At 35.8% G+C, this 13,636-nt stretch overlaps 3 protein-coding genes and 1 non-coding gene across 5 annotated transcripts in view; 2 read left to right on the top strand and 2 right to left on the bottom strand.

Annotated features, from left to right (window-relative positions):
• Positions 1–2,398: 2,398 nt before the first annotated feature.
• On the top strand, positions 2,399–2,780 carry LOC111446412 (monothiol glutaredoxin-S2-like). Its single transcript, XM_023085230.1, has one exon. It carries the CDS (start codon positions 2,414–2,416, stop codon positions 2,720–2,722), a length of 309 nt encoding a protein of 102 aa, XP_022940998.1. The 5' UTR covers positions 2,399–2,413; the 3' UTR covers positions 2,723–2,780.
• Positions 2,781–4,370: 1,590 nt separating this feature from the next.
• On the top strand, positions 4,371–10,099 carry LOC111446392 (acyl-CoA-binding domain-containing protein 6-like). The gene is made up of 17 exons (XM_023085204.1): positions 4,371–4,701; positions 4,908–4,986; positions 5,064–5,219; positions 5,349–5,426; positions 5,549–5,653; positions 6,140–6,206; positions 6,279–6,340; positions 6,660–6,799; positions 6,964–7,090; positions 7,197–7,311; positions 7,434–7,522; positions 8,051–8,137; positions 8,249–8,306; positions 8,392–8,591; positions 8,710–9,204; positions 9,297–9,356; positions 9,866–10,099. Exons 1-17 carry the CDS (start codon positions 4,661–4,663, stop codon positions 9,944–9,946), a joined length of 2,040 nt encoding a protein of 679 aa, XP_022940972.1. The 5' UTR covers positions 4,371–4,660; the 3' UTR covers positions 9,947–10,099.
• Positions 10,100–10,534: 435 nt separating this feature from the next.
• LOC111446401 (probable serine/threonine-protein phosphatase 2A regulatory subunit B'' subunit TON2) overlaps positions 10,535–13,636 on the bottom strand; it is a 6,682-nt gene continuing 3,580 nt past the window's right edge. The window contains exons 6-13 of one of the 2 annotated variants that reach the window (XR_002711060.1): positions 13,135–13,206; positions 12,889–13,021; positions 12,670–12,734; positions 12,111–12,186; positions 11,798–11,899; positions 11,437–11,626; positions 10,844–11,131; positions 10,535–10,690 (exon numbers count right to left, since the gene is read on the bottom strand). Coding sequence is in view for 1 of the 2 variants with exons in the window: in XM_023085216.1 (XP_022940984.1) it covers positions 10,894–11,131; positions 11,437–11,626; positions 11,798–11,899; positions 12,111–12,186; positions 12,670–12,734; positions 12,889–13,021; positions 13,135–13,206 (876 nt within the window). In the remaining variant the exon portion in view is untranslated. Of the gene's footprint in view, positions 11,132–11,436; positions 11,627–11,797; positions 11,900–12,110; positions 12,187–12,669; positions 12,735–12,888; positions 13,022–13,134; positions 13,207–13,636 lie in introns of both variants that reach the window. The other variant, XM_023085216.1, reaches the window with a different exon arrangement.
• On the bottom strand, positions 11,241–11,356 carry LOC111454640. The gene has a single exon (XR_002712469.1). It is a non-coding gene; the product is annotated as a small nucleolar RNA snoR104 (small nucleolar RNA).

Genomic DNA, 13,636 nt, shown 5'->3' with positions numbered 1-13,636 from the left:
TTTTTTTTTTTTTTTTTTTTTTTTTTTTTTTTTTTTTTTTTTTTTTTGTGTTGCAATTGTGTCTCCAATTGGCCCTTAATGTGCGTATAGAATTGGATTAGGATTATTATTTAGATCTTATCCCCACAACAAAAACATAACAAATCTATCCCCTTTAATTTTTTGTATGATCCTTTTAGCTCATTGTCACATATATGCAATAATAATGCAATATATGAATTGTCCTCCATCACCCAAAAATCATAAAATTCTCCTAAAAAAAAACATTGTATTTTGTCCTACAACTATTTGGAAAGTTAGACTATTTTACGATACTATTATGTTCGAGAAGATTTGATCCCAATCCCGACACGATAGTAGAGTGCACTGGGAGAAGGTCCTCTCCCGACACGACAATAGAGTGCACTGGGAAAAGGTCCTCTCCCGACATGGTCTAGTATCACAGTGTGATGCCCTACATTGGTTGAGGAGAAGAACAAAACACCCTTCATAAGGGGGTGGAAACTTTCCCCTAGCAGACGCGTTTCAAAGCTTGAGGGGAAGCTCGAAAGGGAAAGCCAAAGAGAACAATATCTACTCCCAGTGGATATGGGTCGTTACAAATGGTATCAGAGCCAAACATTGGACTATGTGCCAGCGAGGAGGCTGTTCCCCGAAGGGGGTAGACACTAGGCGGTGTGCCAGTAAGAACACTGGGCCCTGAAGGGGGGTGGATTTGGTGGCGGTCCCACATCGATTGGAGAAAGAAACGAGTGCCAGCAAGGACGCTGGACCCTGAAGGGTGGGGGGTGGGGGATGGATTGTGATGTCCCACATTGGTTGGGGAGGAGCCAGTCTTAATGGGAAGCTCGAAAGGGGAAGCCTAGGGGACAATATCTGCTAGCAGTGGATCTGGGTGTTAAAACATATATTTAGCTATGTAACATGAGTTAAAGCAAACTAACTAAACGTTACCGACAACCCTTCTCGACGCATTTTTTACATAGGAAGAATCTTTAGTGACACCTTTTTTTACTTTTCCGACATTCCATGGTGTGAAAAAGGCCCTGAATTCTTATAGCGACGATATATATTCTCGACGTTGATGTGTATACATACATACATATCCATAAGGAACCAACTTGGGTTTGGTAAGGCCAAAATAACCCCTTCACCAACCCTGCCCCTTGGCTTAAGCACAGGGACGTTTATGCATGGCTCTTAACACGTCATGGGTGCATCCATCCACATAAAAACCAACGTTCATGCATGCATAGATGTTTTTTTGTCAGTGGGAGAGAGACCAGAATCTTTTAGGTTCATCTTTTTAAAATCATTTTCAGCCCTAAAAAGAAATATACCTTTTTCCACTCATTTAATAATTATTTATTTTTAAAAAAATTAAAAATTTGAACTTTTATTTTAATATTATTAATTACCATTATTTTTCTAATCCAAGTAAAACTCACACCCTTTTAGCATTTTAAGCGGAAATAAAAAATAAATAAAAACATTTTATTTTATGTGGTGAGAGGAGGCGTCGAAACGGCATCGTATCATATGAAAAAAAAATTGGATAACGTTTGGGGACCTTACCGCATTTCGAATCCACCTCCCCACCAACATTTTCATTTAATTTTTTCTTTTCCAATTTCAAGCCAAAAATAATTAAAACCAATAATTTCCAATATTTAAAATATAAATAAAAATATATTAGTTTTTCTGTCTAATTTTTATAAGGAATATTATAATTTTTAATGGCTGTTTAATTTTTTTTTAACTCAAATAATTATTATTAAATGGTAATCAAACTCAATTAATTTATTCAAATGTTTTATTTTTAATAAAAATAAAATATTAGTTAGTAAAATATTTATTTATTTACCTTCAAATTTTTTAAAATAAGTTTTAGAGAATAAGTAATCAAAAAATAATTATGTCACAAACAAAATAAAAAATATATATATATATATTTAAAATCGTTCAAATCCATACTAAATTTAGAGGAACCCACGGACAAATTCTACTTGTACTAATTGAGTTGAGTTGAGCTGATCGAGTTTTCGAGCGATCGAATATTTTGAACGAAATTTGAGTAAAATTTTGAAGTAAATTTATATTATATACCGAAAGTGACTCGAACTTTATGAAAAAGAATGGATAATATAAAGTTTGAGACATGATGAAATGCGATGGGTTAGGAAGGAGAAGTCTCTATTTTCCGCATTACAATTGCAAAGATTCCGACGTTGTCGTTTCACTTTATATCTTCCCAATGCGACATGTCGTAAATGCACCTTGAAATTACATATTCCTCCTTCCGTGGCTTTCCTTCAGCGGTTCGATATTCTTTTACCTTTCCTGGGGTAATTGGTCCATATAAATAGCCGGCCCTCCCGGTTGGTTCGAACTTGAGCTGAAAGCGGGTGGAAGAATGGAGAGAGTTAGAAGGATGGTTTCAGAGAGGCCGGTCGTGATCTTCAGCAAGAGCACGTGCTGCATGAGCCACACTGTGATGAGGCTGCTGAGTGGGTTTGGGGTTAACCCGGCGGTGCACGAGGTGGACCAGATCGCTCGAGGCAGGGAGATCGAGCAGGCTCTGTCTATGCTTGGCTTTAGCCCCACGGTTCCGGCTGTCTTCATTGGCGGCCAACTGGTCGGTGGAACCAATGAAATTATGACACTTCATCTTAATCGCTCCCTCATTCCCATGCTTACCGCTGCTGGCGCTTTGTGGGTTTGACCTTAAATTCAGCTGACCAATGCTTTTTATGTTTTGTCCGATAGTGTAATTTAGTGGATAAGATATCGACTACTGTCTTAAACCGATATGAGTTTATTTTGATCGCTCAGTCACCTTATACAACTAATACACAACTGACTCAAACGGACCGAGTCATTTGGTCAGAATCTGTTTTTTCATTTCGAAAAAACAAAAAAGAACCTAATCGACTGTCGTGTTGTATTTAGAGAAAGTATGTGAAGACTGATTTGGTTGGTTTTTGTTCAAATAGACTCTGATAGCGTAAGATCAATCTACAGTCAATGATAATTCAAAAAATGTTTTTTTCCCTTATGAGAAACAAAAAATGACCTGATCGACTGTCGTGTTGTATTTAAAGAAAGTACGTGAAAATTGACTTGGTTGATTTTTGTTCAAATAGACTTTGATCACATATGATCAATCTACCATCAATGATAACTCGAAATATTATTTTTGAGATTAATAATATGTAAGAGTCGAAATTTTAATTTCTTAGAGATATGAGCTATACTCGAGTTGGAACTAAATAAATATAATAAATATGGAGTGAAAATTTAAAAATTAATAATAAGTCAATTTGAGCATAACTTAGTGGATAAGATACAAATTATCACCGGGTATAAAAAATTCAATATAAATATTCTAATATATATATATATATGCTTAAATTTTTTTGTAAAATATAATTCGTTTAACTATTTTTTAAATTGATTTATTAAAAATTAGTCATTAATCTTGCCATTAATTAATAATTATATTATCAACCAGACAACCATGATACCTTTTAAATTATTTATTTGACTTTTAATAAGGCCAGCCCAACAACAACTATTTGTTGGGCCCATGAAAGCCCACGACAGCGTCAAGTCCATGTTCGACACGTGAGAATCGAGATTGCGCAAAATCCCGATAACCCTTTTTCCCGCTAATTTTTCTTTCCATCGGCTCCAATTTCCAAGATCGATGATAGTGTGGTCCCCACTTGGACGATAAAGGCTTAAATATCTATTTATTTATTATCTCCCATTTATTTCATGATTTTAATAAAAAATAATAAACTAAATTCAAACCAAACCGAACCTAACTTAACTAACATAAATTATATGTCATCAATTAATATAGATAATTGATATTCAGTATAAATGTATAAAAAGTATTATTAATGAGAGTCATCAATGTAAATATAAATATTAATAAAGAAATAATAATAATTTAGATCCGTCAACATGAATATAGTATGATCGGAGAAAAATGAAAATAATTTATAATTCTATTTAAAATAAATAAATATATATGTGTGTGAGATAATATATTTATTAAAATGAAAAAAAAAAACCTAGAGACTATAGGGGCGAAAAGGAACAATTATATTAAAAAGAAATTAAATGCTGTGGGGCCCAGCGATCTCCCTCCAAAATCAACGGTTATTTCTTGTTCTACTGCCTTCAGCCTCGTTTGTCTGGTTCTTCACATGGCGCAACTTAGCGATTTACTTGTACCCGCCTATGCTTCCTTACAAGGTAAATGCTAAGGTACGCTGCCTTTAAGGTCACTTTCTGCTTCTTCTACTTTCCTTGTCGCATCTGCATAATGGACGACTGAACCAAAAAGTATCTGATCGTCCTCAGAGTTACGCTTTTGTTTTGCAGGATTCATTGTCGTGTTAATTGATTCTTTTTTTCTTCTGGATTATTTCCGAGTTTTTCTATCACTATCCGTTTCAATTGCGGTTTTGCTTCACCGTAAATCCTCTGTTTCTGTGCTTCTTTGGGCTATGTGGCTGTGTTTCGTAACTTCATCTGGATTCCGGCTGATGCTGTGGAGCTTCGTTTGATGGTAATGTAGGTTGTTCTCTTGAAGCGCTTAGGGATTTGGAGTGAGAGGAAGTTACTGGTGCTTACCGAGAAGTTTTAGTTCATGAAAATGTTCGGGTTTCGAAGACGAATGAAGCTCGGAAGGTTAGCGATTATGTCGGTTTATATCTGTTGTTATTTTTCTGTTGTGGCAATATGTGAAGCTTTTGTTCGATTTATTTGACTTCTGGAAAATTTTGAGTCGGTTCTTTCTGAACTATGCGCATACAACGAATTAATGCGAAGAAACACGAATTAATGCGACAATATTTAGCATATTTTGATTGAAAAAAGGTATTTCGTAACTGTAGATTGAAAGTCCAGCTTTCGGATCCTGCTCAGGGAACTAGGAGTCCTATAAGACACCCCAAACGAGTGACCAGCTCTAATGTGAGGCTTCTTTTTTGCTGATTTAGATTCATGTTTGAAATAGAATAGCACATTTCTGAAGCTGTTTTTGCTTGTAGACTGAATGTGCTGCTGCACCTACAAGTAGGCAGTCTGAAGAGCATGATGGCCAACGTGCTTCTGACGTTCCTCATACCAGTATTGGTGCTTTGGGACAGTCTGAGAATTGGATGGTCTTGTCAATTGCAGGGGAAAAACCAGCTCCTCGTTTCAATGTATAATTTTTCTGTTTCAATTCTTGATGTTGACATTAATGATAATGTTACATTGGTTTAGACCTACACATGTGATCTTTTACTGTGAAGAACGTGACCATCTTCTCCTTTTTTTTTTTTTTTTCACAGCATGCAGCAACTGTTATTGGAAATAAGATGATTGTTGTTGGTGGCGAATCTGGGAATAGGTTATTGGATGATGTACAGGTTGTGATTTTTTTTTAATTTTTTATTTGGATCTGAGAGATTCATTTTTCTTTGCACCAACTGTGTACACTCAAGTGATTGCTTTGCCCGAGTGGATAGTGATTATATCGTTCTGTCTGCAGGTGCTTAATTTTGATAAATATACCTGGAGCACAGCCTCATCAAAGCTTTACTTATCACCTAGCTCACTGCCATTGAAGATCCCTGCATGCAAGGGTCACAGTCTGGTAAGTTGTCACAAGTAACAATAGATAGCGGGTGTGCGTGTTGGTATGTATATATTGTTGGAAATCTGTGTGTCCATGGAACTAAATCTCTAAAACTAACAGACCAGGCCGGTTTTTGAGTTGAGATTCATAGAGTGGACTTCTTTAAGTGAAAATATAAACCAAATGGGTAATTTCTGGACCCAAAGAATATTAGAGATTTATTTTAATGAGACGCTTACTTTTAGGATGAGGCATTATATGGTTCTATTGAACCATCAGTACCAGTTCCTTTTAGGTAAACAGACTAATCGACTGGACTACGCTTCTGATATACCAAATTAGAGCAAGAGAATTGCCATCAGCAAGATCTTAGATTAAAACATTCTTTATGGAGATGAGTTCTAATGCACAATATTATCATCTATATTCATTTAGCCCAGGGTGATGGGACACTCTTTATGACATCTCATAATCTATTTTTGCTCAACTTTTATTTTCGAAAAGGTTTCATGGGGGAAGACAGCTCTCCTGGTTGGGGGCAAGACAGAGCCAGGAAATGAGAGAATTGCAGGTTAATATTCTAGTATTAATATTGATATTTCTTCTCTTTTGTTTGGTAATCTGATCTTTGTGGTCCTTGCAGTCTGGGCATTTGACACAGAGACAGAATGTTGGTCGCTGATGGAAGCCAAGGGAGATATACCTGTACTAGTCTTTGTTACTCAAATTCATTACACGCATTTTATCAAATGGTTTAGTGATGATTGATTCCATTAATCCTTTGAATTCTTTTTTTCCTTTTCAATTTTCAAATCTTAATCTTTGGAAATATCAACTTGAAATTAAATATAGGCCATCTAGTTTGGATTGAATAATTTTAAATTCGATTTCATGGTTAATTCTAGTTGATATCATTTCCCTCCCAGTCTTAGTTTTTTGGAATGTTGTGAACACACAAATGGTAGCTTTGCTGAGGAGATTAATTGTGAATAATAGCAAAGTTAAGCAACTTTAATTATTGCAGGTTTCTAGAAGTGGTCACACTGTAGTTAGAGCTAGCTCTGTCTTAATCCTCTTTGGTGGTGAAGATAGTCGGAGGAGGAAACTCAACGACCTTCACATGTTTGACCTTAAATCGTTTACCTGGCTCCCTCTACATTGCACGTGAGTAACGTTGGCGTTGGTTGAGTTATTAGTATAGTTTTTTCGTGAAGTTTTGCATAATTGATGCTATGTAATTCCAAGAGAACCTTTAGTTTACCATTTTCTTTTACACTACTAGAGATGTTAGGTGTTTTCTTCTTCTTACATTTCCTTATCTATGTCAGAGGAACAGGACCATCTGCAAGATCCAACCATGTGGCCGCTCTTTATGATGATAAAACACTACTTATATTTGGAGGGACATCAAAATCCCGGACCCTGAATGATTTATACTCACTTGACTTTGAGACAGTATGTAAATATGCTTTTCATTACAAAGTTAACCAAGTCTATAATTCAGAACATCATCCGAATATAACCCTGATTGTATGTAAAACTATTTTTGTACCTTGGGCAGATGGTGTGGTCAAGAATAAAGGTACGGGGTTTCCATCCATCACCTAGAGCTGGTTGCTGTGGTGTTCTCTGTGGAACTAGATGGTGCATAGCAGGGGGTGGAAGCAGGAAAAAAAGTATGTTCATGGTCTATGAAGCAAATAATAATACTTACTCCACAATTACATGATGTTTTTTTTTTTTTTTTTTTTTTTTACCGTAAACTGATTTTCCTCTCGTTTTTTTCCCCTGTTCTCAGGACATACAGACACCTTAATCTTTGATGTACTGAAACATGAGTGGTCTGTTGCTGTCACGTCTCCTCCATCTTCTGTCACCACCAATAAGGTGTGGTGAAAATTTTGATTTTATTTGTTGCTGTATGTTGCCCACATTTGCTATTTATTGGATCTTTATGATATTCCCTTCGGGAAGGAAAACTGCTAAAACCTTCTTAATGGTTCTTTATTATTGTTTCATACAATTCTTGCAGAGAACTTAGTGGATGTTGCACATTTTTGTTATAAGAATTTTATGTTTGAAGCCTGCTAAACATTCTTTTGAAAAACACATCTGTTACACTGCTATTCAAATTAGGGCTAAATCTTTTTCATGATTGCCTTTAGATTAAACAAATTTTTTAACACTATTTTTCTGGTAGTCCATAGTCACACTGTTCATGTTGGTCTTGCATTGTGCTTGTATAATCTCTTCAATCATAAACCAGCTAGTGTAAATACAGTTTTTTATTCTTAAAAAACTTAATTCTTTTTGAGAAGCAATCATTTCAAGATAATATAGTGTGCTAATTACAGATCTCTTAATTTGTGTGAACCACTATTCTTGGATGAATACTTAATATAGATATGTTCTTAGGGTTTCAGCTTAGTGCTCGTGCAGCACAAGGAGAAAGATTTACTTCTTCTTGCATTTGGGGGATCCAAAAAGGAGCCATCAAATCAGGTAAGATTCAATACTATATTAAGTATTATTCTTNTAAAATTTTAAATTTTTTTTTTTTTTTTTTTTTTTTTTTTTTTTTTTTTTTTGCTTTTCCCTTCATGATTGTCCCAGGTTGAAGTATTGACCATGGAAAAGAAAGAACCATCCTTTAGGCACCGATCCAATCCTAGTAAAATCCCAGAAACTCTTACTTCAATTCATGGATTTTTTACAGCTTTGTATGGAAACTTAGTGATGCTCCCTCTCATGTTCAGTTGACCCGACTGCTAGACAAAATCTAGCATCTGCTATTGGACACGGTTCTGGAAGAAAATCCATCTCAGAGTTCGCACTTATTGATCCAAGTCCTGTTCCTGGAAATATTTCACTGCGCAAGCAATTTAATAATGATGAAGCCTTTGACAAAACTACTAAGATAACCAAGACTCCAGAAGATGATTCCTCTACTTCTCAGGTAACTCTAGTTGGTTGTATTGGAGATAGTATATGATGTGGGTTTGACAATTGTGAATCATTGCATTTATTTTATTTAGCAAGTTTAACGTATATCAGACACGGTTCGTTTGGTGCAGGCAACAGAAAACAAGATAACTCAATCTGGAAGTGAATTCCACGGGGAGACACTACCTTCTGTATACGAATATGACAGTTCAAATCCCTTCAAGGAGGGAGTTGGATATCATCCCATGGATAACACTGATCTATTCAGCGACAACAGTGGCAAAGTAGTAACATCATCCACTTTTTCGAGCATATATCAGTTCTATGAAGCGAAAATGGCGGCATTGATTAGAAAGAATGGAGTTCTCGAAGGGCAATTAGCAGCAGCCATGGCAAGTCGAGAAGCTGTGGAGAAGAATTTATCTTCTGCTCTAAAGATCCGGCAGGAGATGGAGAAAAGAATAGCTGATATGATAAAGGAGATGGAAATGCTGAGAGATAAGCTAGCAGGAGTAGAAATAGCAAAAGAAGAGGCCAACAGCCTGTCAAACATCGTCCACTCTGACAATGTCCGCCTTGAACATGATGTTGCTTTCCTCAAAGCAGTTTTGGATGACACCCAGAAGGTATTTTACTTGTCTCATGGCATGGTCGTGTTTGTCGAATTTATGTACCATGATACTTAAGTGTCGATTTTTTTTTTTTTTTTTTTTGGTAGGAGCTTCATTCTACTAGAGGAGTCCTTGCTGGAGAAAGGGCCAGGGCTTTCCAACTTCAGGTACTCGACTAACCACAAAGCTGGAACAGCTCTATCTCTTTCCCTCTCCCTTTTGAGTTTCGTTCTTGTCAATATAATCCTCTCACAGATTACTTAGAATGTTAGCAACCACATTGCACGGGTTAATATGTTAAAACGTCTTGTAGCTATAGTTTATGGCTAGGACTACTAGGATATCTAATCCTAAAGCTGTATCTGCTCGCTCTCCCTTTGAATTTCGTTCTTGTGAACATAGTCCATTGATAGGTTTCGTGTTTGACCTCACCCTGCATGAATTACTTCACAAAAAAATGTCTTGTATCTTTCATTTTTGGCTAGGACTACTAACTAGGGTATCTAAATCTCATAGACTCCTCGAACTTCATCATCCCTTAGTGTCAGTGTCGGCTCAGGGTAGTGCTTTCACTGTTGGTACATTCATCGTGCATTTTTTGTTCTGTTCCAATCTTAGGCTTATAGTTATATTGCATCATAACATTTACCTTCTGTCATCAAATGAATTATTCTAGGTTGAAGTATTCCATCTAAAGCAAAGATTGCAGTCCATGGAGAACCGAGCACCGACGCCGAGGAAACCGTTCCATATGTAGGAATGAAATTCTAACGACCTGAATCGGTAAGAAGATCATGGTAGGCTTCTGTAAATTTAGATGATTCCAATTCTAGATGGAGAGATTTTTGTTAGGGATGTAGTAACATTCTGAAATCAGAGCTTATAGGAATCCGTTTCCCCCCTTGAGGCAGCAGTAACGAATCCATTTACAAATCAGTTGCCTCTTTTTGAATGTAGACTTTGGAAGCGAAATATTCCTCAACAACTGCCGGCCAATGGGCTTAAGATTGTTTAAGGTTAAAGCCTTGAATTTGATTATAAGTGTAAAAAGAGAAGTTCTAACTATTTAGGGATCTTTTACTGTTATTATCAACAGAGATTTATTGTTTCTAGAAACTCTTTATTTAATAATGCATATATAAAAAGGAAATAAAATGCTTAAGAAAAATTATAAAGTTTTTCAACAACTTGTATCAATTTTTAGTTTTAATCTATACTTTCATCAAATAGTAACGACCCTAAACTTGAATTTTAAAAAATCCCTTATGAGATACAACATCGATAACTCGAAGCCTAACGAGTCCCTTAGTCGTTGCATCTTAGTAGGTTGGCAAATCCAACGGTGTCAACAGAAAGTCAGCATAGAGGTAAAATCACCATCTTGCTTCCAAAGGCCTTTTACAATAATAATCCTCGGTGTTTCTCCATGGTGGCTCTGTTGTGTGCCGTATACATTGATTTACACCAAATATTTTGGCTGAGTTCACATCTCTAGGTAGAACTATAAAAACATTCAGAATCAGAACAGCATGTTAAAATTTAGCAATATGTACGTACCTCAAACATGATAAGTAGTACATTAAAGCAGTTATCTACTTTACAAAGAAGTTCGAACGGGATCTCGACTTGATGATTTATGTTGCAAATTCCAAACCTTAAGAGGCTATTTCCAGGTTAGCAGAGAGGAAGGGCTTTTTAGTCGTTTCATTCTTCTTCTGGTTCTTCTTCTTCCTGGAGAAGGTTTTCTCTGTTATCATGAGCCCAGAAACCGCGCACGTCAATTAGCATGCTTGCAACCGTGCCACCTTGCTTGCAGTTCAGTAGATCGTTCGAAGTAATTTTTAGAGGGTCGCCTGGCTTAACCATGTCCCATATCTCATCTCTTACATCTTCTATGCACAACTCATAGTTCCCACCCTCTATCCATTTCTGATGCACGTCTCTGTATCATAGAAAAAAGAAATTATCACCTGGCTAAAGCGATTGCTCGGTATAACTACTGAGAGTTCTTCGTACAAATAAAATAATAATCATTGAGATGGGTGTGTAATTTATGTCTCTGGTATTTTGAGGCTTGTAGAATGTGCTCGATTCTACAAGCAGGAAAATACAGATGTACTATGTAGGAAGATTGTATCAGGTAGCATCCTGCTTTTAGATGCTCCCCTTCTTTTACTTCCTTCATTTTCATTTGATTATGAACTTAGTTGATTAGATTTGAACAGAAACTGGATAAATTGACTTCACCTGAAAAGAGTATGAATATCTACTGTTGTAAGGTAACCCCTCCCTTGAAGATCAAGACACCGAAACAAATATGTCAACCCTTCCGGAGTGTCTTTATTTTCGAGGGCAAGAACAAAGTCCAGAAAACTATCGAAGTCCATCTCCCTTGTGTTCCCTCCACCCTTGTTCCGACGAACATGCTCATCAAATACTACAGAAAGCAAATAATTAGCAAGTGATGGATAGACAATTAGCATTTCAAAAACTAAGAGAAGATATGCATGACTATAAGCATGCGAAACATGTTTTCCTAACATAATTAAAAAAACCATTCATTGATGGATGGTGAATGGTGAGTTTCATAGAATGAATTAAGACAAACCTCTTTCAATGAAAATTTCAGTCAAAGTCCCATCAGCATATTCTCGTAGCTCCTGCTTGCTTAATGTTCCATTCATATCTTTATCAAGAGCCAGAAACATGTCTGTAGGAATAAAGTACACGGTCAGCCAACTAAGAGAATAAACACCTTTCCACAGTTATTACACGCACCCAAAAAACTAGAACCTAGGCAAAGTACTACAAGGACTTGATAAAAAACAAACAAAAATAATCAACCCTTCAAACAATGAATTAGCACAAAGATAAAGGAAATAACACTGGATGAATCTTCAAGTAAGATGAATGTAACTCACCACAAATGCGTTGAGCAGATGTTAGGGAGAACCAGTTCTCCGCTTGTTCAGTATCAGTAACTTCTTCCTCAGTTTCCTATAAAAGAGATAATATACTCAAACAATAATATCCCACATGTAATTCAGTAAACAGTCTTTTCTCGGGTCAAAGTGCCCAAAATATTTCGTCGTTTCTGTTCGTATTATCACCATGGATAGAAGTTCCTTAATCATTCTCATACTTAGTCTTTATAAACTTGAGATGTGTTTGGGAATGTTTTCAAATTGAAGTAAAAGTATTACTTAAAAAGCACTCTGGTAAAATGTAATTCATAGCTCACTGCGTTTTGTTTTAGTTTGACTTTTTTTCATTTAATTTCAATAATACAAGTCATATTATTAAAATATGAATCTCTTTTATCAGGAAACTAGAATCTTTTAGATTTTCACAATATTATTAAGAATTTGATTTTTATCCATACATTAAGTTTAGGTTTGCTTTGACTAGAGCCATAAGTTCACACCCAAAGCCAATTCGGTGTTTGATAACATTAACCTCGAGCATATCAGCATGATCTACCTGGTGCAGTTCCATTAATTCCTGCAGACAATTGCTGAGCAGCACTTTCTTTATGCAAGCTTTTCCTACAAAAATCAACAATGAAATTAAAGACACATTAATCCAAGTAATGTTACCATAAAAAATAGATATTGAAGGGTTGAAATACAAAATTAAACGAAGGAATTATGAAAAATCAAGATAACATGTTTCTAACACAATTCAAGACCGTAGGCAAACCTCTTCTTGCAGGATCACAAAAGAAGAAGAATTTGCGAGCAGCTATACGACAATATGTTTGCACAAAAGATGCAGGAATATCTCGTAGTTGAGCCAAATTTGGAATAAGACCTCTTATATAGCCCTCCATTTCCTACAGAAAGATAATAGAGCATTCATTAATGTGGTTACGTAAGTTGCCACAGGAACAAAATAAAATTCTTGTATATCCAGTCTTTGAACACAAAATATGCAGAAGGCTCATACGTGAGGTTGAAGGAAACCATCAGAATCCTCATCAAGTTCACTCATATCAATTCTCGCTTGAGTAAGAGAAACCTGCAGAATAAAGAGAAAATCCCATATCAAATTGACATGGAAGAATAAAAATCCTCCAAACATCTCAACAGACTTTTCTCTATCACTTCATAAAAATAAAATAAAATAAAATAAATATAAATAAATAAGAGCCTTTTCTATAAATAAATAGACATTGAAGTTCTACTCCCTTGGAATGCTTCATAGTTCAGATATAGAGTATGCAATCTTTGAATGATGCAATGGAATGCTAAAAAGAATATTACGTATCTTAATAACTTCAACAAAGTCCTATAGGGCCGTTCAATTGGCCAAGACTAATTGCCATAATGCACACATTTTGGGTTCCAATCCCTCAATTGCCATTGCATTTGTCAAAAAACTAAAAAAATAGCAGAGAACCCTTGTCCTAAAAAAACATTGCAAGGGCAAAAAAAAAAAAAAAAAAAAA

The sequence above is a fragment of the Cucurbita moschata genome, unplaced genomic scaffold, assembly GCF_002738365.1.
Source record: "Cucurbita moschata cultivar Rifu unplaced genomic scaffold, Cmos_1.0 Cmo_Scf00001, whole genome shotgun sequence".
In the NCBI taxonomy this organism is placed as follows: Eukaryota; Viridiplantae; Streptophyta; class Magnoliopsida; order Cucurbitales; family Cucurbitaceae; genus Cucurbita; species Cucurbita moschata.
Note: the sequence above shows the minus strand (reverse complement) of the source record. Positions and strands in the feature narration are given on the sequence as shown.

Excerpts from the sequence above, each read along its gene's own strand:
- LOC111446392 (XM_023085204.1), top strand. The coding sequence starts at position 4,661 with ATGAAAATGTTCGGGTTTCGAAGACGAATGAAGCTCGGAAG. Across the intron at positions 6,800-6,963 it reads TGGCTCCCTCTACATTGCAC|AGGAACAGGACCATCTGCAA; the intron begins GTGAGTAACGTT and ends TATCTATGTCAG. Across the intron at positions 7,312-7,433 it reads GGGTGGAAGCAGGAAAAAAA|GACATACAGACACCTTAATC; the intron begins GTATGTTCATGG and ends CCCTGTTCTCAG.
- LOC111446412 (XM_023085230.1), top strand. The coding sequence starts at position 2,414 with ATGGAGAGAGTTAGAAGGATGGTTTCAGAGAGGCCGGTCGTGATCTTC.